Consider the following 27450-nt stretch of genomic DNA (forward strand, 5'->3'; position numbering starts at 1 on the left):
ATAATTATTCAAAGTTTTAAATACTCGTAATTGGTAACTGTTCAGTTCACACACACACACACACACACATATATATATATATATAAACTTTTGTAACTTCCATAATCCATAAAATTAGATGAACTTCTCCGATAAGATGAAAATCTCAGTTGTTCTTTCCGTTAACACTGAGCCTTTCTCGTTGGCAAGCAGTTTTATATACTTAGAAGAAACGATATGCAAGAAATGCAAAGGCAAAACATTTGCTAATAAATTAGCAACCAAAGCCCAAATAGTTCAGGGCATTGCGCTTTCGCGAGAGTTTGTTATTCTCAACTGTTTCCAACTGCTGCTCTCGCGAGAGAATTTGAAACCAGTTTGTGATAGAGAATCGAAGAGGAGAGGCTATACTAGTGAGTCAGAACAAACGGACTCCAGAACTGGGAGTTGCCGAAACGGCCGAAGTTACGACAGAAAGAAACAACTGTGAAACTGTTTCCTTGTTCTTTGCCTTTCGGACTTTGTGGCTCTTCTTTTTTTACTTGGAATGAAATGCTGTTACGTGGACGACTTGAAAGGTAAGTGTGTTTTATTTTTTTGTTTCGGATTAGCTTGCTATGCTAGCAACTCGGGGGTATTTATGCTATCGTAGGTTAACTATAAAGATAGCTTAGCATACCATAAACACAGCTAGCGGAACTATCCAGCTCACCATCCAAAAAGTGTCTCGTTTTAACTAACTAGCAGTAACGCAGACGATGCGTAGCTTGTATGTTCTTTTTTTCATGTTACTCACATTTTTTTCGTTTACCTGCCAGACCATATTTCTTAAGGTACTAGATGATATTGCTTGCTCGGTGCATACAAAACAAAATAGCGTCGAAGGCCTGGTGTACTGGCTCTGTTGAGCGAACAAGCTGGATACCTATCGTTTTATAACCATATGTCGATTTAGATGTTCAGCCGTTTTGTTAAGTTTAATTCGCTATGTTCCGACTTGAAATACGACGTCTGCTAATGATTTGTGTAATCAGTCGTCATCACTCAGCAAATGTTGACTTGTCGTTAAGTCACCGGTCTCGGTTAGCAAAGCCAGATTCAAGTCTTCTTTCATTTGCTAAATTAGCAGTGATGATCATAACTAGCTTTTCTTACCAAAGAAGTGGAGTCTAATAGTTGGGTACAACTTGACAGCAGTGCCTTTCAGCTTCAAGTAAGAGTACTGTATTGGATATGTTTAATTTGGCTGTTATACAGAGAAATAACCCAGTTAAAACGCCTAAATGCATCACAGCACAGGAATGCTATTATGGTACTAGTGATATACTCAATTTCTTCGGCCTCAAACTCGTTGAAGTCTATTTATGCTGCCAACCAACTATACCTGTTTAGGTATTCTCTCTGTTCTTGTGGGGAAAAAAGCTGGCCAAACAAGATTTACATGTTCACACATGTTACCAATTAACTGGCAAGTTCTTGGTAACTGAAATGAATATGATTGTCTGAGGACACAACGTAACGTTTCATAAAAACGTTTTTTAACACAGCTGTTTAACCTTTCGAGTGTGATCATGAGTGTCATACGGGTTTTGTTCGGTCAAAGTTGGTCCACAACTTCCTCCAGGGATTAGTGTTGTAATATCGAAAGCATGCGTCAGTTCCAGGCAACAAGCTTGGACTTTTTCCATCCATACTTGCTGATGTAAAGTAGTCCTTGGTACTTTTTTGCACGTGGGAAGGATTGGACTTTTGTTATTGTTAGTTCAGGTTTGAGCTTTGTTGCACGTCTTCATAAACAGATTTTTTGCCCAAAAAATTAACATTTTTATACCCACCCAAACTGTTTCTCAACAACTTGGCGAAATTCGTTCGGTCTTTAGTAACAGTTGACAATGTCTCTGTGCTGTTAAATCGGGGCGATCTCAAACATGTTGACTTGATGCTATTTTCTCGCTACTTTGACACGGTGGTAAACGAGAGGATCAGCATTTGTTCTAAGGCCAGTTGGGAAGCGGCTTATTCTCAATGGCTGGCAGTGAGCAGATCGGAGCGCGTGAGCAGTGAGCTGTGGCTGCTGACATTTCCCTCTCCGAGAATACAGTGTCAGGAGCTGACACACACAATTTAACGATTCAAATATGCAAGCTATTGTGGCACAAAGAGGAGCTGAGCTCAAGTCAGCATTGGATTAGGCTCTGTGTGTTTTGATAGCTTGAGCTTTCTGTTGATTAAATAGTTGGAAACGTTTTATTTATGTTATTTATTTTGGGCTAGCCGAGGTAAAAGTAAACCTTTTCGAGTGTGACTGAATCTCCGTGTTTTATAAAGATGTTTAGAAGGTCATCTTTGGCTGACAAAATTGTTTTTGGTAGCTCAGAGTGCTCTTGGAGTAGCTTTGTTTTGAAGTAAATACTCAGTGTTCTGTCTAGTATCAGAACCAGAGTAAACCAGCCACAGGCCTAAGAGCCTTGTGGATTTACACTGTTTATTTTCCTACATTCAGTCTAGCTCTTGGCCTTAATTGAAGACTTGGATTTTTCTAATCATGTGGACCAAAAACTTTCGGGACTTCATGCATATATTGGAGGTGATGTTTACCCACATCCCCTTTCTCATGCAGGAGTCACCTTTGTAGAGGCTCTGTAATATCACAGGTTTGCTTGTGTCTGCAGGGACAGTAAACCTCATCCCACTTTATACTCAAATATATGGAATCTCATTGTTTATTATACGGTATTATGGTTACCTTGTATAAAAGTTATAGCCGTCTTCAGACTCTGTAGTGCCTTAGTCTTTCATCCATCCTTAAAACAACGGTACTAGCTAGTAGTGTGTGTGTGTGTTGTCTCTCCTGCCTTTGGTACTGGATCTTGGTGAGCGTGAGCAGCAGCTGTGTGCTACGTGGTCAGTTGTCTTCTATTTTCCCAGGGGACTCAACTTGACTACCGACCAACTGTCATAGTAGCCAAGTGGTGTCATTCAGTATAGGTCATTGTCGCAATCAACTAGCAGCCAGTACAGCGAATGGAACACATGTTCAACTCTTGAAACAAATTCTGATGCAATTCTTGTTTCTATAATGTAATTCACACGTTGTTTGTTTCGGCGGTGAAAACATTCAGCGCGACGTCTTTGGGACTCAGATATAAGACCTTGTGTGTTGGGGTCAAGTCCTCATTAGTGTGGGTGCTGCTTAAATGCACACAGTGAGTCTAATCTTCTCAATAGAACATTGTAAGAGTTCATTAGCAGTGATCCGTGGTGTGGCCACTTATCTAAAGACTGGTTACACTTTAACCTGAACCAATCTCAGCCTGGCTCTTCTATTTCTGTTAGAGCCCAGTCACTCCGGAGTAGACTGCTATATGTTTGGCAGTCTTTTAAAAAGACAGCTCTGCTCAAAAGGAGTGTAGGCTGGTGAATGCTAAAACACGACCCATTCAAAGTGTTTGTGAAGTTTTAGTTGATTAGACTGATTTTTCTCTTTTTATTCTTTTGATATTGGTTCATTTGTAACAGCAGTGTGTGGAGTTTCTCAAAATACACCCAGAAGCCGGAGTGCGGCTTCCTTATATTACCGTAATGGAGTGTTCTGTTCATTTTAAAAGGCACTCAGTAGTTTTGTTTCCATAGAGGCTGGTGTTATTAACCTGCTGTTAAACTCTGATACAATTAAAGCTGTATATGAAACACAGTGTTCAGGAAGCCCAACCAGACACACAAGTATAAGCACACAACAGTAAAAGGAAATCATGCTCTGCTCTTTGCATATTGGTGTTTCTAAGGAAGAACTTCTTTCTATCGGTGAACTATAACCCCTGTATTTTAGTTAGAGGTTAAACAGACATCTCATGCAATGAAAAGGAGCAGTAGTTTGCAACTGACTTTTAATCATGGAGATTGTTGAATGAAATTTTTCTGAATTCGTCTTGAAGCAAGTCATATGCATCTGACTGTCGATCATTCAGTAACTCTTGTTTATTTGGAACAGGAAATGACTCCGTTCCAAAGACTTCCAAAGGTTTCGCTTAATGTTTACCTCGTAGTAACTCATAAATCGTAACTCATAACTCACGAGATAAACCAAAACATTATGTAAGTTCTACCGCCACAGTAAAGAGAACGGTTTGCGATCTCTCTTGTGAACCTCCATTTCACGCATCCTGGATTGAGATTAAACAAAAACTCCATATAGAAACTCCAGGGTTGTCTGCTCAATCTAAATGCGGAGTGGCCCTGAGATTCCAGGTGAACTGGCAGTCTGGGTCAACTGGGCACATGGAGGCTCTAATCCTCTCCACATTTTGGCGTGTGAATGGATCTCTGCTGAGATTAAGGTCTGGCAAGATAGAACACAGAGAGCCTGGCGCATATTGCACTAGTCAAGTCTTTATTTCCAGCTACAGAATCGTTTTGTAACAGTCACACTTGTGAAAGAGTATTTCCGTGTTTCCAAAACGTACGCACTGAAGACATTTCATTCCCTTTGGCAGTTTACCAGTGGTGTGCCATTTGCGCGTGAGTTGTGTGTATTTTTTTTTTTCTTTTTAGCATATCGTTGTTAGAAAGTCCACATAGGCTGCATACATCTACAGAAAACAGATTTTGTGTTCCAGAGTTCACCTATACCCACAACTCTAGCAAGGAGCACTGGTAGCAGGAAAAATGACCTCACCAGACAGATTATTCGGCAGACATTCTAACCAAGAGTCATCATAGTAGAACCATGGAGTGAATGTACATATGGTTTCCAACTTCTTTGTCTCTTTTCTTTTTACAAATGAATCCTTTTGAATTATGGATTATTCATGAATTATGAATTACTAATTGTTTTGGGATGAACTGTGTTTTCCTGGCATGCATGTGTCCCATTATGGCAGGACGTAATCTTGCACCAGATCATACCCCATCCAGTTTCTTCTGTCTTTCTTTCCATCAAAACACCACTTTTGGAGTGAAAACACAAAGCTTTTTCCTGTACCTCCTACTACTTCACTTATACCCGTCCTCCTTACTGGGTTCTCCTTTCAGTGGTTGTTTTAGTCTCTTGATTCCTCTCTGCATTCTTTATGCTAGCTTGCTAACTTTTGGGGTAAAATCAGCAAACAAACAAAAAGTTTCTGTAACAAGTTCTGACTAGATATCTTCAAGTACTGACAGTAATTTTACACAAAAGTATTGTTTTTGAGGAAAATTAACTGAATGGAATGCATGTAGACATGTTAAGGCAGCCTATCAAGATGCTATCTAATTTGATTTTATGTAAAACAATCAAATTGTTCTTTGGATTGAAAGGGTTTAGCCCTCGAGCTGCTATGTTGGTTATTTGTGGTAGTTCAGAGTTCCAAACATTTACCCACCAGCGTGGCACATGGCCCGGCAAGATTAACTCTCCAAATGGAAAATTAAACTACATCTGGAGCTCGACGGTTGTTGATTTTGGACCCTGTCTACAACTGTGTGGCAGTCTTTGCTGGTTTGTGGACTTGTATGGTAACATGTTATTTTGTTGTAGAGATGACAGGACTTGGGTTATGGATGTAGACCAGTTAGAAACGGTTTGTATTTTCCATTTGGCTCAAGCAGTCAACGTTAAGTTAGGTCAAAGATGCTTGTACAATACAAACATCAACAATGACCCCCAGAGGGGCAAGAGCCTTGAGGTACTCAGGAACAGGGAGTGGCTGGCCCTGTGTGGGGAATGCCGTGTCCAATCTGGGGACTCCAGTCCTGCAAGGGCAGATATGCATTGTCACGATGAGGAAGTATGTCCTTATGCAGGAATGTCACAGGAAATTCCACTATTAAGCTCATTACACAAATCCTGCTGTTATATATATATACACATACATATGCCAGTTTTTCTTGAGCTGTGCCCAGATGTTAGCCTCAGCTGCTTTGTATCCATTGTTTCGTCAACTCTGGTTGCACTGGCAGCGTTCTCAAGAGAGGGAAGCCCTCACCCCAAGCTCAATCAGGGATGCCACTAACTGGGCAAAGCATTTACAATCCCTGAATGAAGTTACATAGTGGGCTCAGACTGTGTACTGTGCACCACACACATGACCGTGGAGCTGCTGGATGCCTGACTGATGATGACATTTCCTCCTTGGCTCAGCTGACTGAGAGTGGGCGGAGCCTGTTACAGAGCTGAAGTGAGCTGGTAACCCTACCTCAGTTGCCGTGGTCTGGGTTACCCATTGGTTCTCATCACAATGCAGCTTTTTTTTTGGCTTCACTCACGTGGACTAGCCCTGTTGCTTGGTCCACGTAGATGAAATGCGACCCTCAAATTCTTGAGGCTCCTTTTAGCAGTTTGTCTGCGTTGCTGCGTATGAGATAGTAACTGTGTCCACTGACATGATGAATGGGTTTGTGCACCTGTTTGGGTCACTTGCCCTCCAATTAAGTCATCAGGTTCATAAGCAGACATTGATGAAAAGAGGGCATTTCAAAGCCCAACTCAAACTGTAACCTGACTCCATGTCACAAACCTGCAGTTATGGTCGACACTTCAAAACGAACTTTGCTATATCTGGTTAGAGACACTGCTCCTCTTTGCTCAGTACTGACTTAACTTACAGGATGGACTTTGAATTCTGACTCCTTCGGAGCGTGGAGTATGGAATTTGGAAGAGGGCCTCAGTTGTCTTCCAGAAGCCCTTGAGTACTGCGCCGTCAGTGTCACGGTGCCTGTTCAGTAAGTGCGAGACTGGCATTAGTCTGGGCTCGCTGCCCAAAGCGTGATCTGCGCTTCTGTGGCTCTAATACAGCGCCCGCTGTCTTTTTAGTTCCCATCTTAGTTGTGCAGCTTCCCTGACCACATGCTCATAAATTCACTCACACTTTCCAAGCCAGGCCTCACCTCACCGTTTTTCTCGTTTAATTACAGCCCATACTGTACTTTCGCATGGCTTTACTCGGTTGGAAACGGCTCCCCAGACCCTGTAAAAGTTTCCCCTCGCTCACGTGAGGAGAGCCAGTGCTGTTTATGTTTCTGCTATGTGGTGTTACTTTCCAGCTGCAACAGTTTCCATATGGGAAACATAAGGACTTTTCAACTCACCGCATGTGATGGAGTCAATAGCAACTAACTCGCTGCACAAAATTGCAACTGCTTCACGCACTATAGCTACATGCACACTGAATCTGGCACAATGTTCATGTTAGACAGAGGTACTTCATTTTTTTTTTTTTAGAATGAGAAGACTGCTGTGGTTGTGCTACTATTTTGGGCTTTCTTATCAGGTCTAGCTACCAGCACCAAACTTAACCACAACCATAACATGTTTCGCATCTGTGATTACGGCCACACAGAGCTGGTATAATTTTCTTTGTGAGATCGCATGAGATGAAGATGCAAAGGCTGCTGTTGCAATGAAGGCTAGACATTCATGGGGTTTTTTCTTTCTATTTTTCTGCTTTCACATAAGTGCTTGCAAGCAATATTCTCACGGTAAGCGGCATCAGAATTTTGACACCTAACTCAGCGGAAGTTTTGTACGTAATATTTGTGAGCTGTTTATGAAAGCCAGAATGTCAGTAGTTTTATATAGCATTTAGGCCACCAGTAGTTAAGGGAGATGGTTGTACCTAAAAGAGATGCAGCACAAACATTGCAGCAGTTGCTCCAATTGGATGTTCATGAATTCTCATCTCGGGCTGGTCATAGTAAATCACTTTCATGTGTGTACAATGGAAACAAAAATTGTTACTAAGCAACAGATTGTCTTAAACCCTCACAGGATAAAACTACACAAAACATAGCCAGGAATTGTCTGTGTTCTCTTGAAGTAATGTGGTTTACACGACAATTTTCCTGGTAATCATTTATCAAAATTTATGCCAAGGTGCTTTGTGATTTTACCATTGAGAATGTCAGCATACAGGATTTATGTGTTACATCTTTTGAGTTCTTACACTGTTCTTGTCTTGTATTTGCTCATACATACATATATATGTATACACACACAGCAGCAGATGTTTAGTGAGTTAATGGATGGTTCCTTTCCCACTCTTTCTGTTGCATACACTGTGAATCCTCACCATACACTGGCTTCCAAGCAGGTGACAGATTTATGCTCAGGAATAATGAACATGCAACAACAGGGTGTGTTGCGTCAGTCTTAGTTTCCAGCATCGAGGTTGCCGTCTTTACAAACTTACAGCAGAAGTGCAGTTGAACGGCTTTTTAAAGATAAAAGCTTAAATAGGAGCATAAATGAAACATGTTCAATCGTTTCAGTTGCTCTTCACCCACCTTGTGCGGTTTCCCTTTTTATTTAACTAGCATAATCATAGTTTCTCCTCGGTGACGAAGCAGAGTGTACAGGCCGTGCATGCACTGGCAGCAAGGCAGCAAATGTAGCTCGTAGGCTGTTTTCTTAACCACAACCCAGTAACCAAAGAAGGCACTCAGAGGTAAAATGTCCTTCTCTGTGTACTGTTCACATATTGACTCTCTCAGTTCATTGTCTTCCACAGGTGGCCTTTGTGTAGGGCGGGCTTTTTTTTTTTTTTTTTTTTTTGTGGTTGAGGACAGCACAACCAAGACACCTAACAAATCAATAGCTCTATGACTGACCTTAAACAACAAACAAAAACCACAAACAAACACAGAGTTTGTGAACAAAAAGGTAATTGAGGTGCTTTGCAGGAGAGCTTAAAGAACTGTCGCATGTTTGTGTTTTGAACGGAAGGTGGTTGTAGTTGTTCTTTAGTCATTTATTAGCTGTGGGGCCTTGCTTAGTGGCCAAAGGGGAATCTGAAGGGCTCATTTCAAAGGTGTTAGGAGGCATGTGCAGAGGTAGATAGTGGTCCTGTATCCAGAGTCCCTGTTTTTAGTCCCATGGGTTTGCATTAGTACTGTTTGCCTGTTGTCCTCTGTTCCCCTGGAGTTTGTGTGTGCATGTATGTGTGTGTGTGTGTTTGCTGTAAAAGCATTTACTGCCATGAAATGAAGCTGGTTGAGGTTTGTATGGTTGTAAATAGCACCAGCGTGGATATTAACCTCTACTGGTGATTCACTAAGACCTATTCCCTACTTAACTGTGAAACCCATGGGTGCCTCTCCAGGCCCTTTTTTCCCCTGTCAGACTGAATCTTTTATCTGGCTCCTTCTGTTTGTTTTTGCTCTAATGCTGTTGTTTTTAAGGCGGCTCTCACAGCCTTAAGTTGAGTGCTAAACGATTAGTGAACACCTTGCACCAACTCGGGGTGTGCGATATGTATGGTCTGCGATGTTATCTTAATTGTTGTTTTAACGATGTACGAGCTGACCTTATCGAGTATGTCACTCACTTTGCAAAAACCAATCAAAAACACACCTCGAGAGTCCACGGACTCACTGCGTCATTTAGCATAGTAGCATAGACTACTGTGCGCACGCATTGAAAGCGCATGCAGTGTGCGAGTACAGGTGTACGTGGTCACTGCACCACAACTTAAGATAGCATAGCTGCCTAAAAATGCATGACTGAAGTTTGTTCACTTGTTTTTAACAGCGCCAGGAGACAAAATAGAGACACCACCAGCCTCACAATCTACGTTTTTAGATTTAGTTGCTAGACGTGGATCATCCTCCCTCACATGGAGATGGTTTGGCTTTGAAAAGACGGACGTTGCTCAAAAGACAGCAATCTGCAAGCTATGTCGGAGATTGGTTGCTATTAAAGACAGCTTGACAACTAACCTGTTGCACCGTCTGCAAACTGTTTGATCTTAGTAATACCCGCACTGGTGATTTCAATGTTTTTTGTATTGTTTTTACTTGAATGTTTCGGTTTTAAGTAAACACAGGCCCGTTTTCCTTAAATATATTGTTTGCATTAATATCATTAGTAAGCAACAATTAATAGTCTATTAACAAGAGCAAGCTAGTACAATATAAGACTTTTACAAACACATTTTCGAAGGAGGCAAAATATCGTCTATGTATTGTTATCGACAAAATCCCAGAAAATATCGAGGTATCGCACACCCCTAACTACAACATACAAATGACCTGTTACTCCAAAATGGAGTCTAAACAGGGTACATTTACTGAAATCTCATCTTCCTCTGATGATTGTGCAGCTCTTTGAGAGGTTTCAGTAGGTTGTTTCAAACTCTCGTTGATCTGGGCTTGTGGAGAGCAGAAGGGAGCAGTAAGTTTCTGTGGACTCTTAATTTCCTGGTTTCAGTGCTAGTGGGCTTTAGAGGGTTTGCGTTGTGAATACCAGCAAATACCAGTGTGGAATGCTATTTGAGAATATGCCATATATCTTCGCTACAAGGTTGTCAAACATGATGGTAGAACTGTCTTCAGCTCTGTTTTGAAACATGAGCTAACCTTTTCCAATGCTATCTGAGTTCTTTGGCATTTGTTTCAAGGGCTTGGCATTTTACTGTGCTTTTGTTCTCCTGATTGCCCTCATGTATTATCTAGTGCTTGTTTTAGACTGATTCCAGATTTATCTGCGGCGTCCAGTCTGACTCCCGCCATGGCACCCCCCCCTCCACCCCACCCCCACGTCATGTGTTTCCACAGCTGTAGTGTCCAAGTGTTGATTTTAAAGAAGGCCAAGACGGCTTCTCTCATCAGTCATCCTTTTTTTTTGCGGGCTCTGTCAAGAAGTCAATGGGAAACATGCCGGAACAATCCAGACTGATTACAGAATCTCAGGCACATCTGCGCAATATCTTCCCCGCAAGCCATCTTGTTCTCTTTTTCTCGCTTTCTCCTCGTTTAATCACTCTTTACCTTTCCCAAACCTGCTGTATCTGCAGACCCCCCCCCCCCCCCCCCCCCACGTTGCTGTCTTTATCTGGACCCCCCCCCCCAGAAGAGTCCCGTGCTCTAGCAGCAGTACTGCCTGTAGACAAACTTGAAAACATGGCTGACGGTCGCTCGGTCACTGCTGTCCGTGATTATCCCAAAAAACTGATGCAGATAAACTGAAAACAAATCTGGTAACAAGTTGCTTTCTGTTTTTTAACTGGGCAACACAGCGTGTAATGAAACCTCAAGCTAATAGCTCCTCGCAGCCTTTTGTTCAAGAGCTTTTCCAGACTCAACAGTTCCTAATAATCTCTGGCCATATTGAGTTTACACACGTCTGTTCTGAATTTCATTTGAATAATGTCTTGCTTGTGCTGTGAAAAGGAAGTGCATCACCACCAACAGTCCAGATTTCCCAGAAACCTCATAACAGACGATTTTCAAGTGAAATTCGGTCTTTGGCTTTGTTGTCTGTTTCTGTTGTTTGAATGAGCAAATGTCTCTGTGTGTTTTGTCTGGCATGTGTGGAAGAAACTCAGCTGGAGTGTGTGTTTGTGTGTGTTTGTGTGTGTGTGTGTGCTAGCAAGCATACAGCAGTGAGACAGTGATGAGGGAACCCACCTCTCGCAGTAGTGTATACAGTGTTTCCTCTTGGCGGCTTTAGGTGGGCTGAAAAAGAGTATGACTCTGTGTTTTCCAGTTCACTGCATATTTTTATTACAGGAGGATGAACGTAAAGGAGCCACACAAGCTCTCCTCTGAGGCGAAATACCGCCATTACATACCATTACTCTTAAATACTCATGTCTCACATTTGCTTCGGTAGGCCTCACACCTTTACCCAACTTAGCCAATGCAAGTCGGACTGCAATGTATACATGAATAATGAATACAATGTACAGTGTGACCTTGCCCCCCCCGCTTTTTTTCACTCCTGGTTAAGTCTGATATTCTTCAGCTATTGGTCTTTTAGTTGGCTGTGTGTATGTCTGGTGTGTGCGCGTATGTCTGTGTGCGTGTCTGTGGGTGTTCAGTGCAAGAGTTATTGCGTTAATTTCTGGCAGCCTGTTCCCAGTCGTTGGATTTTTCCTGGATCATGTCCCTACAGATACTCAATGTAACTGAAAACATGCACTTTTACTTGAGTTTTGGCACCGACGTCATGACTCTAGATTCCCAGAGATCCTTTTTTTTTTTTTTCTGGACTTTAGATCTTTCTCAAGCCTTCCGTGATTGTTCCTTTTTTTTTTTTTTTTTTTTTTTTTTTGAGCTCCTGAATTCTTGCTCTCTCTTCCCACCCCTCCGCCCCTCAAACAAGCCGAATTCTTTCCCCACCTTTGCCTCACCCCTTCGGAGATGTAGCGAGCACCGCGGTGTGAGATTCCTCGGTCGTTTTTTGGGTACGTGAGTAAACACAAGAACCGTTCCTCCGGTCCGCGGATATCTCGCCTGCCGCCGGAGCTGGGCCAGACAAACGCAGCGAGGTCGTGGGAGAGTCGAGCCTACGGCAGATAAATGAAAATACAACAACGACAAAAAAAAAAACCGCAATGGTGATACACGAATCAGCCGCTCCAGACATCCACACCGCTGCCACAGTAAAGTTTTTTTTTTTTTTTAAGCACTTTGAAAGAATCTCGCATCGCCCGTTCTCCTGATATTCACCAGAACACACTCACTGCACTCTGCCTCGCTCCCCCTTTCTCCCCTCACCTCCACTTTTTGTGCACTCGTATACAGTGAGTGTCTCATGGTCAGGGCTGTGTGTGCTGCTGGACCGAAGGGCTCCTCTATCCAGTGTGTTTGTCAGTGTCAGACCCATGTGCCCAACAGATAAGCTGTGCAAATGAAGTGTTTGTAGTGCAACCCACGTCACTGTCTGCTCTTTGGACGCATTGACCTCCATGTTGTAGAAAGAGTCAATTTCAATCTACTTTCTTTCTTTTTTTTTTTAAACTGTTCCCGTCACAGGGCCTGTCACGGACAGTTTCCTCCAGTGGAGGTGTCTAGATAATCCCAAACCCGCCCTGTCCTAAAGCACTTCTGTTCTTGGTTTTGTACATTATCTTTAAGATCTCATTTGAGGCCATGTTGTGTCTTCTGAAGAGTTTGGTTGTCATGGTAATTTGGAAGAGACATTTCAGGCACGGTGTTCAATTAGTTTGAAGATGCATGCCTGGAAACCAGAGAGAACCAAACCCTGATCATTTCTTCATTCTTCTCTCCCTCCGTCACACGCCTCTCAGCTGTCAACTACATAATTATGATTGCAGTTTCTGTGGTTTTGACAGGCACGCAAACAGACACACAGGACGCTGTTTCCCACACCCTCTGAGACTGAGATTGTCACTTCAAACTGTTTTTCACTTTAAATTTCTTCACATTTACCCATTTCGGTCCCTTTTTTTTTTTTTCCAGTGCTGACTGTTACTTTCTGATGAACTCGGTTTATTTCACCTCTTTTTTTTCTTTTTTTTTCTAAGCTCTGTTTGTTCCGACTCTCGATGGCTCGCAGCATTAGATGGTTTTGGAAGTTTTTTTATTACGTTATAAAACATTTTACCATACAAACTCAAGTGCTCTTGTTTCACACCTCCTTGGCCTACCTGGGCATGATGAATGGTTTGTCTGTGACTCAGTGACCAGTGTTTCCAGTACTCATGAGTGTGTGTGTGTGTGTGTGTGTCTCCCACAGATCCCAGTGACTGCCAGCAGCCCCCACCAGCAGACTCTGCGCCGTCGCCAGGGGCCCAAGCAGAGCAGACCGGCTCGGGTGACCGGCTCCCGCAGGGCTCGACGCCATGTCTTAACACCCTGCCCTCTCCTTTGAAAACCCCCTTGCCCCCTCCCTCCCCTTCACCCTCCTCCTCCCCCTCCCCCTCCCATCCGGTCGATGTGCCCCAGTCTCACCGTGACGCCCCCACCGGAGAGATGAGCCTCCAGCAGTCTCACGCCGGCTCGGAGCGCGACCTCCACTCCGCCGCCTCCTCCGTCAGCCTGCCCTCCGTCAGGAAGACGCCCAAGAAGCGCCGGCTCTCCCTGCGCTCGCTCTTCCGCCGTCGCCGCGGCGACCCCAAGCGCAAGTCCCGGACGCTGACGGGCGGCGTGGAAGGCATCGCGAGCGTGGAGAGCGTGCACTCGGAGATGTGCCAGCAGGAGCGCTCCTCCGCCCTGTCGGCCCCCGGCGTGGCCTCCACATCCTCCTCCTCCTCGTCCACCTCTTCCTCGGCCGACCTGCTGGAGTGCCCCCTCTGCCTGCTGCGGCACAGCCGCGAGCGTTTCCCCGACATCATGACGTGTCACCACCGCTCCTGTGCAGACTGCCTGCGTCAGTACCTGCGCATCGAGATCTCGGAGAGCCGCGTTAACATCAGCTGCCCGGAGTGCTCCGAACGCTTCAACCCCCATGACATCCGCATGATCCTGGGAGACCGCGCCCTCATGGAGAAGTACGAGGAGTTTATGCTGCGTCGTTGGCTCGTAGCCGACCCCGACTGCCGCTGGTGCCCTGCCCCTGACTGCGGGTAAGAGAGACGCCTCCAACCCACACACAACATTGAGAAAATGTTTCCCCGTGTTTGTGCTGAAACATAACGTGGTTCTTTTGCCAGTAGCACCATCAAGCAACATGCCATGTTTTAGGGAGACCAACATATATTCAACACTCCCCACAAATACATAGCCCGCTGTGTTTCGGAGGGCCATCATGGCTTAGCATTGGTTGGCTCTTTTTTAGATGTAGAGTAATTGCTACATTGTTATGTTTTGCTGAACACGCTCCAAGGCATGTGACCCACTTTAAGACCTACATTCAAACACACAAAACGCGCCTGTAAACATATAGACCGCAGTGACATTCCCCCACTTTCCTGTTAATCTCAATGTGATTTTTGGACCAAAATGTGGTTCTCTGGGAGAATATGACATATCTCGTTAAAAAATGTCTCCTTAGTCAGGTTAAAAGAATCTCTCTCTTTTTTTGGGGGGGGGGTGGTGATGGTGGCAGGATTATTGACAGTTCTGTCCAAGCCCCTGCATGAGATTTGCCAAAGCTACTGATGTCGGGCAGTGACGAAACTAAGAAATTCTACTGTTAACTGAAGCTTTCTGTTACCACGGAAACGTGCGGGCAGACAGTGTGTTCCATTACACACGAGGAGCTCTTTCATTGTTTGTTTTCAGTGTGGCGAGTGTGGCTCTGTACCGCTAGGTTCAGGAGTGTTGGTGCAGCTGTTGTCTCTCTCTCTCCATCTGTATGTGTGTGTGTGTGTCTGTGTGTGTGTGTGTCTGTGTGTGTGTGTATGTGCGTGTGTGTGTGTGTGTGTGTGAGAGAGAGTGGGCTGGGGCTTCCTCCTAGCTCCCTCCTCACCCCCTGCTGTAGCACGTGCACCACGGGGAGTGTGCCGGGTTCTTTGTGACAGGACCCCACACAGACTAGCAGTGCGACTGCATTGTTTTTAGCCACCTGTCTGTATTTGTGTTTTGTGTTTATAAATAGGCCTGTACATCAGATGTGAAGAGCAGAAAACATGTTCTAAACAGTGCTGAAAGCATGAGTGAGATGGAAAAGGACAGCTGCAGCTTGTGAAGGAGGGAGTGTCTAACGGAGTTTATAGTGCCTGTGACTCAGTAGCAGGCTTTGGGCATCTTCAGTTTTTTTATTTAGTCGCCTGCCGTCAGCTAATGGCTTACGTCACACATTAATGCTCTTTTTTTTTTTTTTTCCCATCCCTGGTTTAGCCAATTATGCTCCTCCCTATGTGTGTAAGAGTTCATGCTGAATCACCTAAAACATGTTACTTTGTTCTGCAAGCCTATATATAATTTTTTATTATTATTATTATTTATTTATTTATTTATTTTCGTATATCGACTTTGAAGAGAATGACGCTGAGCTTGACATTCAGACTAAGCAACCAGCCATAAAAACAAAAAAGGCCCAATGTGCCTCCATCAGCGTTTCTCAGGCCTGACACTAGTGACACTGTCAGCTTGAATAGTGTCTCTTTCATCAGGCCATCAGCCTGTCTCTGCCGGCCCCTCACACATACACACACACACACACACACACACACACACACTTTCTTTTTTCTTTCTGAACTAACTGCTTGGCAGCCTCCTCTCTTCCCCTTATGCGTTTGGCAAATAGTTCCTCTTCTCCTCGCCATCCTGCCATGAGGATGTGACCGAGCTCTTTGTCTTAGTGACCAGTTAATGCCCAGTTAGTTCTCACTTTCAGTGCTGTTTGTTTAGGCAGGGTTACACACGTCACACAACTGGCAGCAGACATTCAGAAATGTCCCGAAGCAGGATTATGGGAGAAGATTAATGTTATTGCTGTTATTGACGTAATGAGATGCTCTGGCCAGGTATAAGGTAAAGCAAACTCCTGTTGACGTTCTGAAGAGACACTGATTATGATCATACTTTTCATCAAGGAAGATTAGTGATTATAAAATAACCACACATGCAGAACCATTTTATAATCAAGTATAAACTCAGACTTAGATGACAGAGCAGAGTGACTACATGTTGTCACAGGGAACGGTTTACAGTATGTATGTGGATTAATATAAGAACTAAGTTAAATTCATTTCATTTTAATTTGGTTGTGTTAGGCTCCTCTGGATGTGGCATAGTTAAATGATAGCACATGCACTGCCCATCAAAAGTTTGGGGACACCAAGCCAACAACTAAGAGTTTTAAAAGCACATAATGAAAGTGCTTTGCTCCAGAAGTGGTTTGAACACCAAAGGTCCACCGATGAATGCACGAATAAGGACGTGAGTCTAAAGTGGGTGGGGTATATCATTATATCCAGGGAAGGACTTCTGACCGTTTTTCCTTCAGTTTTGTTGTTGCTTTTTTCTTTTTTTTCTTTTTTTTTGAAAAGTGAAATAGCAAGAACTAAACAGCCTTCGGTTGAAAACTTCAGACTGATATGTTTTTTTTTTTTTTAAGGAGGTGAACGTTGTTCCTGTTGACTGATAGCCAGGCGTTCCCAGACTGGTGACTAGCAGTGCGTGAACACTTTTTGACCGATGAAGACATCGTACTGCGTGTGTCTGTTTTATATTATAGGATGTCACACCCTAATGTACTTATTAAGCACACTTAATGTAACATGAACTTATTAGGCTTTGTCACATAGCTGTCCACTCAAGTTTAATATGAACAGATGATCCTTAAGGTTTAACTCAATGCCTCAGACATTCTCAAGAGTATTGAGAGAGTGCAGGGCAAATCTCTCTGTTTTTCAAGATTTGTGCTCAGTTCATATTATCCAGTTGTTGCCTCCACCCCGTTTTTCCAGCCCGAGTGTGACTCCGGTACTTTCCATCCCGGGCCTCATCTCTCACATACTTGTGATGGGGGTAGCTGTTTGTTTTGGGTGGGACCGCATTAACACAAGCTGAATCCGCGCTCTCTCTCTCCCTCGAGACACGCAGGCCAAGTTAGAATCATGGGGACTGTAAACTAATAGAGCTGCAGTGTTTTGATGCACAGTTCAGTTGATTAGACTCATCCAGCACTCTGTTCCCCGAGGTATTCTCAGGGCACGGAGACCTGCCCCAGGCCTTCACATATCTATAGCCTGATGTTATGTGGATGTTGATATTTCAAATTTAATTATTGGCTCACACAAATTCATTGGTGTGTGTGTGTGTGTGTGTGTATGTATGTATGTGTGTGTGTGTGTGTTGATTAAATTTTTTTTCTCTTTTTGCGTACCAGTTGCTATTTAGTTTCCGTGTGTGTGTGTGTGTGTGTGTGTGTTGATTAAATTTTTTTTTTCTTTTTGCGTACCAGTTGCTATTTTGTTTCAGCGTGTGTCAACAGTGTAGTGATTCCGGTCACGTCTTTCTGCTTTGTACGCAGTCAACGACGCAGTGGTTTTACCCGTCAGCGTCTTGTCCTCGTCCTCTTGGGTTCAGTCCACAGGACATTCCCTCTGCGTTGTCGTGCCCTCCATCACGTCTCAGATCAAGCCGTGCTTTCACACTCTGCAGACAGCACACATTTCTAACCAGACTACTGAAAACGACGCCGTCTCTCATCAGCCGCACTCTCTCTGACCTGGCTGAATGCCCCAGGCCCCGGCAGTCGTTTATCAAACATGCACTGAGCTCGTTTAGTTCCCCAGCATGCAATGGGTCTGTTAATCAAATTGCACGGGGTTTATGGATATCTGCTATAATTTGGGAATTACCTGGAACAAAAGCTCACCTGTACCATAAAATCATAATATTCGTACAGTTTCCACGGCTATAACTCCAAAATGGTAACCGCTATCTATGCCAAATTTGGTAGGTTTATGCCTCGTGTAAGCGATTGTCAAAGTTTGCAGATATGGGGGGGGGCGAAGCCCCCGTCCATGAAAAGATTCAGTATAACATGATATCAAAGTACTGTAGTACTGGAAATCTGCCACGCGAGGAATGCCATACCCCGTGTGGAACAGACAAACATCCAGAAGTGTACAGCGAAACATGGCAGAATACCCGACCACCTCTACAAATTAAAATTTCTTTGGCTACGACTCTCAACTTCAGTCTGCAAGTGAGACTCTTATTTAATTAATGTGCTTGGATTTTATAAACGAGTACATTCCTCCCCCTGAATACACGTCGTGTAGTGAGTTATGTGGTATCGCGTTGCGTGCTCACCGATTAAGATGCCTTAACAATGAAAGCAACAGTGGAATTATTGTATCTTGTTATCTTATGCATCATTTAAAAACTAAGCTTTATTTCAAGTAATTGTGACGTGACTGTCAGTGTCAAAATAATGCATTACCTACGTACGTGCTTCTTTGGAAAACGCTGTTTAAGATGACTGAACAACGAAAACAAAACGCAACACACTTGTATAAAGTCTCTGCACCAGCAAGATTTCTTGAGCTAGAACAAGACAACCTTCAACGCTTACAACCAAATGAAATCGTATGACACTTAAATGACAAGCCTTGCACTTTTTTTTACTGTTTCCAGTATTGTCCATATGTCCCAGCCACCATCTTCCTCCCAACAACAACCATAACGATTACACTTTCAGCTTCCAGTTTGTAACTTTCTTTGTTAAACTACAAATTGTAAAACTATCTTTGCAGTGCTTTTTCCTCATGTTCTCAATCTTTTGTGTATTGCAAACAAGCATTTTAGATAAATTTGTACCTCAAGTTTAAACCAAGTTCTGGTTGAACTAATCGTGATGTAACTATGTCAGTATATATATATTGCTAACGCATTACATACGAACATGTGTCAGTGATTGAAAATCGCCGTTTAAGATGCCTTAACAATGAACACTTAAAAGGATTTATGGTACCTTGTTGTGCAAAGAAGCAGTTTCTGTTTATGTTCATTCATACTGAATGATTCATAATGCCATGTTATTCATTTCATTTAATATGTTTGATTAACTTTGCTGCTGGGAAGCACTGAGGTAGCACACGACCTCTAGCTTTTCCTTTGGAAATCAGTCTCTCTCCCTGTTTTCTCAGCTAGTTAACATAGCTCGAGTCTGACATATTGTTCAGCATCACAGGGCAATAGTAGTAGCAGTACTAGTAGTAGTAGTAGTAATAGTAGTAGCAGTAGTAGTTGTAGTGGTAGTTGTAGTAGTTGTAGTGGCAGTAGTAGTTGTTTCGGTCTGTTGTGTGAAGCACTTCTGCTTTCAATACCATTTGTCACACAGGCGTGATGAGCTCAGGTTTATGCAGACAAGCAAATGAAGCTGCTCAGTATCGCCCCACTGACAGGGACGCGCTCTCTGACTGCTCCATCCATCTTCAGTACTCCACTCTGCCCTCGATTAGCCTTGTAGATTGGAAGACTTGCAGAGGGAGGGCACATGCCTTTGTCAGAGTTTACTGAGCTAGGTGGCTCGGCCCTCTCTCCCCACTGTAAGTAATGATCACATCGTGGAGAGTTAGTCGAGGCATTTATCACGATCGTTCCCCGTGAAGTACCTGCCGCGCGCCCCCGAAGACGGATGGCCGCGCCGAGACGCCGGGGGCCTCATCCTTCATTTCGGAGTTTACAAACGAAGTCCTAATGACTCTGTCCGAGACTCCGCGGCGAGGAGTCGGTGCATTCCACACGACACCGTCCTGGCCTGACGCTCCTCTCTTAAATGTCTGTTTAGATGACATTTCATTCTGTGTTTGTTTAATAGCGCGGTTTGATGTTTTAATGATGCAGGTATGCAGTCATTGCCTTTGGCTGTGCCAGCTGTCCAAAGATCACCTGTGGGAGAGAGGGCTGCGGGACGGAGTTCTGTTACCACTGCAAACAGCTGTGGCATCCCAACCAGACCTGCGACGCCGCCCGCCAACAGAGGGCCCAGAGCCTCCGGCTGAGGCCTTTCCGCTCCTCCTCGCTCAGCTACAGCCAGGAAAGCGGCGCCGCAGGTAACCACGTCCCTCCTGTCTGGGTCGAGTTGTGTATTTTTTTTTTTTTTTTTTTTTCCTCCTGAAAATGGTAACATAATGTTCTGAAATTGGTTTAGTGGTCAGTTTTGTGGGGGAAGACACTTGCAGCAAAACCGACCAATTCCTCATCCCCTTCTTTCTGCCAAGAGAGAGAGAGAGAAAACGTTATAAAATGAACTACTTCCTCTTTCAGCCGATGACATCAAGCCGTGTCCACGCTGTGCCGCTTACATCATCAAGATGAACGACGGCAGCTGTAATCACATGACCTGCGCTGTATGTGGCTGTGAATTCTGCTGGCTTTGTATGAAGGAGATCTCTGATCTGCATTACTTAAGGTCAGTCTGGACAACCAGAAAATACACACATTTATCATCAAGGACACCCCCCCCCCCCCCTCCCATAACATCAAGTCTTAACCCTGCACAACAAAACAGTTTGTCTATATTAAAGAACATAACAAAAGTTACTTTGAAATCACTTACTAGATCATATGTCTTTGCTTTTCGTGGATGCGTGTTGTTATTGATGATCCTCCGTAAAACGAAAGAGGCTGACCTTTGACACTCTCTCCACCTCTAGCCCGTCGGGATGCACCTTCTGGGGTAAGAAGCCATGGAGTCGTAAGAAGAAGATTCTTTGGCAGCTGGGCACCCTGGTCGGTGCTCCAGTGGGCATCGCGCTGGTCGCCGGCATTGCCATCCCTGCCATGATCATCGGGATCCCCGTCTACGTGGGGAGAAAGGTAAGGGGTGCCTCGCGAATAGCCGAAATTTCAGATAAAGAAAAACAAAAAAAAGTCACACTCTGTTCTACATTATACACGGGATTTTCAAGGTTTGGTTTTGCGCGGGTCACTGCTCAGTGATTTTCTGTGAACCAGCCCATCCCCAAGCGTTTCTGGCCCATTCTTGGCAGATGGATAATGAGGCATTGTGCGAGGACAGTTAGTCCAGATAACACCTCTGACTCATTAAAAACTCCTCCAGGTCTGGTCTGGTCTGAAGGCAGGAGTGCTATTGTCAGATTGATAAGACCTTGTAATTCTGTGCCTGGAGATTAGATTCCATACCTAGAGATACATGCTCAGTAAATGTCAGTGTGTTGGGGCCAGAACAAAAACAAAACAGTGAATTCTATCCAGTTGATGTTACTTTGTTTTTTGTGGGTTCTCTTTTTTTTTTTTTTGGAGGAGGAAAACTAGAATTCTTCAAAGTGAACTATGCGAGTTGAGTTGGAACGCAAACTTAAATTCTGTTTCACAAAATTTACTTTGGGAGAATTGACTGAGAAACAGCCCAGTGTGATCCACGTAATGCAGAATGCAAAACTGTAGAGTCAGGGGAAGTGACAAAACCAAACCAAAACAAAACCAAGAATCTGTTGGCAAACAAGTTTGTATTCTGTTTCTAAATGAGGGTATTTAAAAAAAAAAAAAATTCCTCCCACTCGTCAGATTCACAACCGCTATGAAGGAAAGGACATATCGAAGCACAAGAGGAACCTGGTTATTGCCGGCGGTGTGACCTTGTCTGTGATCGTGTCTCCTGTGGTAGCCGCGGTAACTGTTGGTAAGTATGCTCTAAGCGTGCTGAACAGTCCCAGGGTGTTTTAGTGAATTGGTGGGGGGGGGGGGGGGGGGGGGGGGGGGGCTTCCACGTGCTCTCGGTTCAGCTTTATCTCTGGCTCTCTGCTGCACAGGTTGTTTTACTGGCTGCGTTTCTACTTCTCCTTTCAATCTCGGGTCGTCTCTGACGTTGCCCACAGTCACAAACGCTGCTGACACGTTGTCTTTATCCAAAGGGATCGGCGTGCCCATCATGCTGGCTTACGTTTACGGTGTGGTGCCCATCTCCCTGTGCCGCAGCGGCGGGTGCGGCGTTTCAGCGGGAAACGGGAAGGGCGTCCGCATCGAGTTTGACGACGAGAACGACATGAACGTGGGCAGCGGGGCAGCGGCCACCGGTGAGTGACCTTCACTGAGATCAAGCACTCTCTTTCTCTGTCTCTGTCTCTCTTTCTCTTTCTCTTTCTGTCTCTCTCTCTCTGTCTTTCTATTTGTCTCTCTCTCTTTCTCTGTATCCTGTTCTCGTTCTCAATCTCTCTCTCTCTGTCTTTCTATCCATGTCTCTCTCTTTCTCTGTCTGCTGTTCTCGTTCTCAATCTCTCTCTCTCTCTCTGTCTTTCTATCTGTCTCTCTCTCTTTCTCTGTCTCCTGTTCTCGTTCTCAATCTCTCTCTCTCTGTCTTTCTATCCATCTCTCTCTCTTTCTCTGTCTCCTGTTCTTGTTCTCAATCTCTCTCTCTCTCTGTCTTTCTATCTGTCTCTCTCTCTTTCTCTGTCTGCCTTTCTCTCTCTGCCTTTCTCTCTCTCTCTCTCTCTCTTTCTCTGTCTGCCTTTCTCGTTCTGTCTCTCTCTGTCACTAAGTGCTGTGACCAGGGCCCTTGGTCTATCAGCCTGTGATGTTAATGGCCCTTGGTTGCAATGTCATAGTGAGATAAACAGTTTGGCGCTATCACAGGGTTCCACAGTAACAGGGTTGGTCTCTATGCACTCTCTGTTTATCTCAAGTGTGTTTAAATCGTATATCTCTACCATAACTCCAGCGATAAATGAATGACTGGGTTAAGAAGAGGCGTGAGTGACTGCTGGTGTAGCTAGCCCTGCTGTCATCGGTAGAACTGCTGGTGCATTTTAGCATGTTAACCTAACCCTGAATCTGTTTTTAAATTGTGGCTCTACATGTGTGGTAGGACAGAGTAAAATCATGATTATCCTATCTTGCCATGTGTTATTGGGTTTCGCTCTTATATCGCCAACTCCCATTTTAACAGCAATCATAAATTTTGATTGATGGAACAAATAATGGCAGTTCTTAGAGAGAAAATAAATAAATAAATGATTCCAGGAACCAGTCCAGAGGTACCATTACGTCTAGAGACTGATAACTCCTGCATTATTATCCCAGTGAACAGACACTCGTCTGGTTGTGTTTAGTAATCGGGGGCCAGAGCATTTTTCCCCCTCAGATTTAGTGTTGTTGAATAAAAAGAATAAAAGAATATTTCAGTTACAAGCTGAACTTCTTTTTGATGGTAAGTGTCTCCCTCTCTCTCTCTCTCTCTCTCTGTCTCTCTCTGTCTCTCTCTCTCTCTCATTCTCTCTCTCTCTCTCTCTCTCTCTCTCTGTCTCTCTCTGTCTCTCTCTCTCTCTCTCTCTCTCTCTCTCTGTCTCTCTCTCATTCTCTCTCTCTCTCTCTCTGTCTCTCTCTCTCTCTCTCTCTCTGTCTCTCTCTCTCTCTCTCTCTCTGTTTCTCTCTCTCTCTCATTCTCTCTCTCTCTCTCTCTCTCTCTCTCCCTCTCCCTCTCCCTCTCCCTCTCTCTCTCATTCTCTCTCTCTCTCTCTCTCTCTCTGTCTCTCTCTCTGTCTCTGTCTCTCTCTCTGTCTCTGTCTCTCTCTCTGTCTCTCTCTCTGTCTCTCTCTCTCTCTCTCTCTCTCTCTCTCTGTCTCTCTCTCTGTCTCTCTCTCTCTCTCTCTCTCTCTCTCTCTCTGTCTCTCTCTCTCTCTCTCTCTCTGTCTCTCTCTCTCTCTCTCTCTCTCCACAGACACCACTTCGGTGGCAGAGACGCGACATAACCCCAGTATTGGTGAGGGGAGTGTGGGTGGGCTGACTGGGAGCCTGAGCGCCAGTGGCAGCCACATGGAGCGGATTGGCACCATGCGTGACAACCTGAGTGAGAACGCCAGCACCATGGCGCTCGCCGGAGCCAGCATCACGGGCAGCCTGTCAGGAAGCGCCATGGTCAACTGCTTTAACAGGTCAGAGTTCACGACCCGCAGCCGGCTCTGCGGTTTCCCTTCTCTCTGAGGTCGTTCACACAGAGCCAGCGTTCTACACGCCACTCAGAAGGCCATTTTTGCCGCACTGTAGGTTTTTTTTTTCTCCATTGTTTGTAACGTGGAATGACCTTATGGCTAAGAAGCGAATTTGCAGTCTGGTTCATATTACCAATGCTCTTATCCACTGCAGCTTTATATTATTAATATCTAAGCCAGTCCCCTCTGGTTTACTGGTGCATGCATGTCTGGGTATATCTAGTGTGCCCCTCTGGTTTACTGGTGCATGCATGTCTGGGTATATCTAGTGTGCCCCTGTGTGTGTGTGTGTGTGTGTGTGTGTGTGTGTGTGTGTGTGTGTGTGTGTGTGTGTGTGTGTGTGTGTGTGTGTGTGCGCGCGCACGCGCACGCGCATGCGCATGTATCTTTGTACATGTTTCTGTCTGGCTGTATACTGGACTCTGTGGCTGACCTGTCTGTGTGTCTCTCCAGGCTGGAGGTCCAGGCAGATGTGCAGAAGGAGCGCTGCAGTCTGAGCGGGGAGTCGGGCACAGTCAGTCTGGGGACAATCAGTGACAACGCTAGTACCAAAGCAATGGCTGGATCCATTCTGAATGCCTACATGCCTCTGGACAGGTGAGTAAAGCCTCTTATGAGGTCCACGTAAAGACAAACGGATGAATGTTACTATCTTGATTTACTCTGGCCTCTGTCACGTGCGAAATGCTGAACTTGGCCATTGATTGGTCAAGGTCTAGCATGTTAGCATGCATGCTAAGGCAGATTTTTAAGGTAGACCTCTACTGATCTGAACGAAGCATCCCTTTTAAAAGAGTACAAACTGTGAACTCGTTTTGCTCTCCTCACGCCTTTTCTGTGTTCATGTGTAGCAGAGATGGTGCCAGTATGGAGGTGCAGGTTGACGTGGAGTCCAAACTGGGAAAGCTACGCCATCACAGCGGGAGCAGCAGCATGGATGACGGAAGCACGGGCGGGCGCGGGGGAAACGCGTGCCCCTCCGGCTGCCCCCACGAGGGCAAGTGCGGCTCGTCCCGATGGGCCAAGGAGCCCTCCTCCTCCTCCTCTTCCTCGGGGAAGAAGAGCAAAGGCAAGCTGCGCAAGAAGGGCGGGGGCACCAAAATCAACGAGACGCGGGAAGACATGGACGCTCAGCTCCTGGAGCAGCGCAGCACCAACTCCAGCGAGTTCGACTCGCCCTCCCTCAGCGGCAGCCTGCCCTCCGTGGCCGACTCCCACTCCAGCCACTTTTCCGAGTTCAGCTGCTCCGACCTGGAGGGCTGCAGACCCATCTGCTGCGGCCACGACGGTCACCCCAGGCCCCACAACGGCGGCGCGGCCGTCAGCCCCCTCCCGGAGGTGGAGAACGACCGGCTGGAGAACTGCCCGGCCCTCGGGCCCCCCGCGGCCCCGCTCACGCCGGAAGGCAGAGGCTTGCTACACTACGTGGGCGACGAGAGCGTGGGCTTGGTGTGCGGCGTGGCAGAACTAGACTCTAACGCAGGGGAGAACGCAAAAGAACGCAATAACAACCTCCCCCAGCCGGACAGCCCCGTCCGAAACTCCTGCATTCAGACTGAGATCTAGAACGTTCCGCGGAGGAGGTGAAAGGAGGCAGAGAGAGAAGGAGGACCTAACCCAAACGCTAGCTTTTCAAAGCTAACCTCACACACCCCTCCACCCCCTACTTTATTTTCAGAGGATTGCACACTGATATTCAGAAAAGATTTATAAAGCTCAGATTTGGTTTTCGTGGTTGTTTATTATTATTATTATTATTATTGTTATTGTTATTTTTTTTCTTTGCCATGTCGGATGTTGATAAAAGAATGTGGCAGAAGGAATGTTCAATGTCAGTGTAGTTGTGTGCCGTGTAAAGTGGAAGCCCTGGCAGGGTCGGAGGCTAAAGTTTGATTGACGGGCGGCTCAGGTCGGTTTCAGCCCTTGAGGCCCGGCCCTGTCGTTCTCTAACAGTCGGACTTAAAAGCCGAGACAAGACACAACAGACGAAAGCAACAGACGAATGTATGACGGCAGGTGATTGACAGGTACACGGAGCGAATGACAGTTGGAATAACGATGTAGCTGCAGATCACATATGCCTCAAATTCAATGACAGTTGCTGTGATCAGGAGTTTCCCTCTGAACTTCTCGTGTCTCGTGTGAGTCCACTCAGACAACTCTACCAGGCATGTATACACACGTATAATCTCAATTACAGATTAAAAACAACAAAAAAAAAAGTTACACATATATATCTATATATCAGTGGTCGGAGGGAACCACGTCTACGCGCAAACTCGCTTTTACAAAAAAAATAGAAAAGAAAACCACAAACACAGCATAAGGATTGTGACTCACAGACGTACATTAATACAAATCATACATAAATAACAAACAAATGGGAAAAAAAAACAAAAAACAAAAAAAAAAAAAACGAACCTAAGAGGGACCAGGCAATGGTGTTGACTTTTTTTTCTTTTCTTTTATGTCACGGTGATCTTTTTTTTTTTCCTTCCTGTAATTTGTTTTTGGAGATATGAGTTAGTTGTTTTTGTTCAGTGTTTCTTTATTTTCCGTTTTTTGGGAAAGGTTGTAATTTGATGGAAGCCCTGCGTGGTGGGGTCAGATCCCGAAAAAAAAAAAAGCAGCCAGCGAGGTACTGATCGAAGACGCATCAGCGCCACTCGCTGGTCGAGTATGGGAAATCCACCAAAACCTGTCAAGTTTCCTCTGAGGCCGAGGTTTGGCAGCCTTAGGCCAGGAGAATCTCTCTCTCTGTCTCTCTCACTCTCTCTCAGGACTTTGCCCAAGCCCTAACACAGTAGCGCCTTGTTTTCCCATTATCACGTGTGTTAGGACCGGGGCAAAAACCTGCACGCCCACTGGAGAATTCTCTGGGAATTAGGCTGCTTACCTCAGCTCAGAGGAGATAGATTTGAACAGGACACTAGATTTAGGAGTTAGCTTAGCTCTCTGCAAAAACAAAGTGGTGGGTAAGCCTTGTGTGAAACGCGAGTCATTTTTTTTATTGATTCAGTGGATTCTGATCAGATTCACTGGCCAATCAGAAATGTTTCTGTTCCTCCCCAAGTCCTGTTGTGAAAGCATACACCTCTGAATTACTTGGCTATGATGGTAAAACAAACAAACAAACAAAAAAAGACAGTAATATATAATCCAGGTTGCTTGAAACACCTCACAATTGATAGAAACTGATTTTTTTTTTTTTTTTTTTTTACCTATGTTAACTCATGGTGCCTTTTGAAATGTCTTCTGTTTTCTGCGTTCTCCCACTCTGTGTCTTTTTTTTGTAAAGCGCAAAAAAAAAAAAAAAAAAGCATCGTCGAGAGAAGACGAACGCGGCGGCTTGGACGCAGTCGTGATGTTGAGGCTCCTGCTCCGTCATAGACGTGTTAACGG

At 44.8% G+C, this 27450-nt stretch overlaps 1 protein-coding gene across 2 annotated transcripts; it reads left to right on the forward strand.

The window, feature by feature from the left end:
• Positions 1-405: 405 nt before the first annotated feature.
• On the forward strand, positions 406-26546 carry rnf19a (ring finger protein 19A, RBR E3 ubiquitin protein ligase). Of its 2 annotated transcripts, none has more exons than XM_030788726.1 (10): positions 406-557; positions 13434-14262; positions 19943-20151; positions 20366-20510; positions 20755-20917; positions 21629-21743; positions 21976-22137; positions 23778-23991; positions 24502-24645; positions 24900-26546. In XM_030788726.1, the coding sequence occupies exons 1-10, from the start codon at positions 527-529 to the stop codon at positions 25612-25614; spliced, it is 2727 nt and encodes a 908-aa protein (XP_030644586.1). In that variant the 5' UTR covers positions 406-526; the 3' UTR covers positions 25615-26546. The 2 variants fall into 2 exon arrangements, with proteins under 2 accessions (XP_030644586.1, XP_030644587.1); XM_030788727.1 differs by having other exon boundaries at positions 24903-26546.
• The last annotated feature ends 904 nt before the right edge of the window (positions 26547-27450 follow it).

The sequence above is a fragment of the Chanos chanos genome, chromosome 12, assembly GCF_902362185.1.
Source record: "Chanos chanos chromosome 12, fChaCha1.1, whole genome shotgun sequence".
Lineage (NCBI taxonomy): Eukaryota > Metazoa > Chordata > Actinopteri > Gonorynchiformes > Chanidae > Chanos > Chanos chanos.

Coding starts and splice junctions, on each gene's coding strand:
- rnf19a (XM_030788726.1), top strand. CDS start 527: ATGAAATGCTGTTACGTGGACGACTTGAAAG. Junction 20,152..20,365: donor CCAGGAAAGCGGCGCCGCAG/GTAACCACGTCC, acceptor TTCCTCTTTCAG/CCGATGACATCAAGCCGTGT. Junction 22,138..23,777: donor CAGCGGGGCAGCGGCCACCG/GTGAGTGACCTT, acceptor CTCTCTCCACAG/ACACCACTTCGGTGGCAGAG.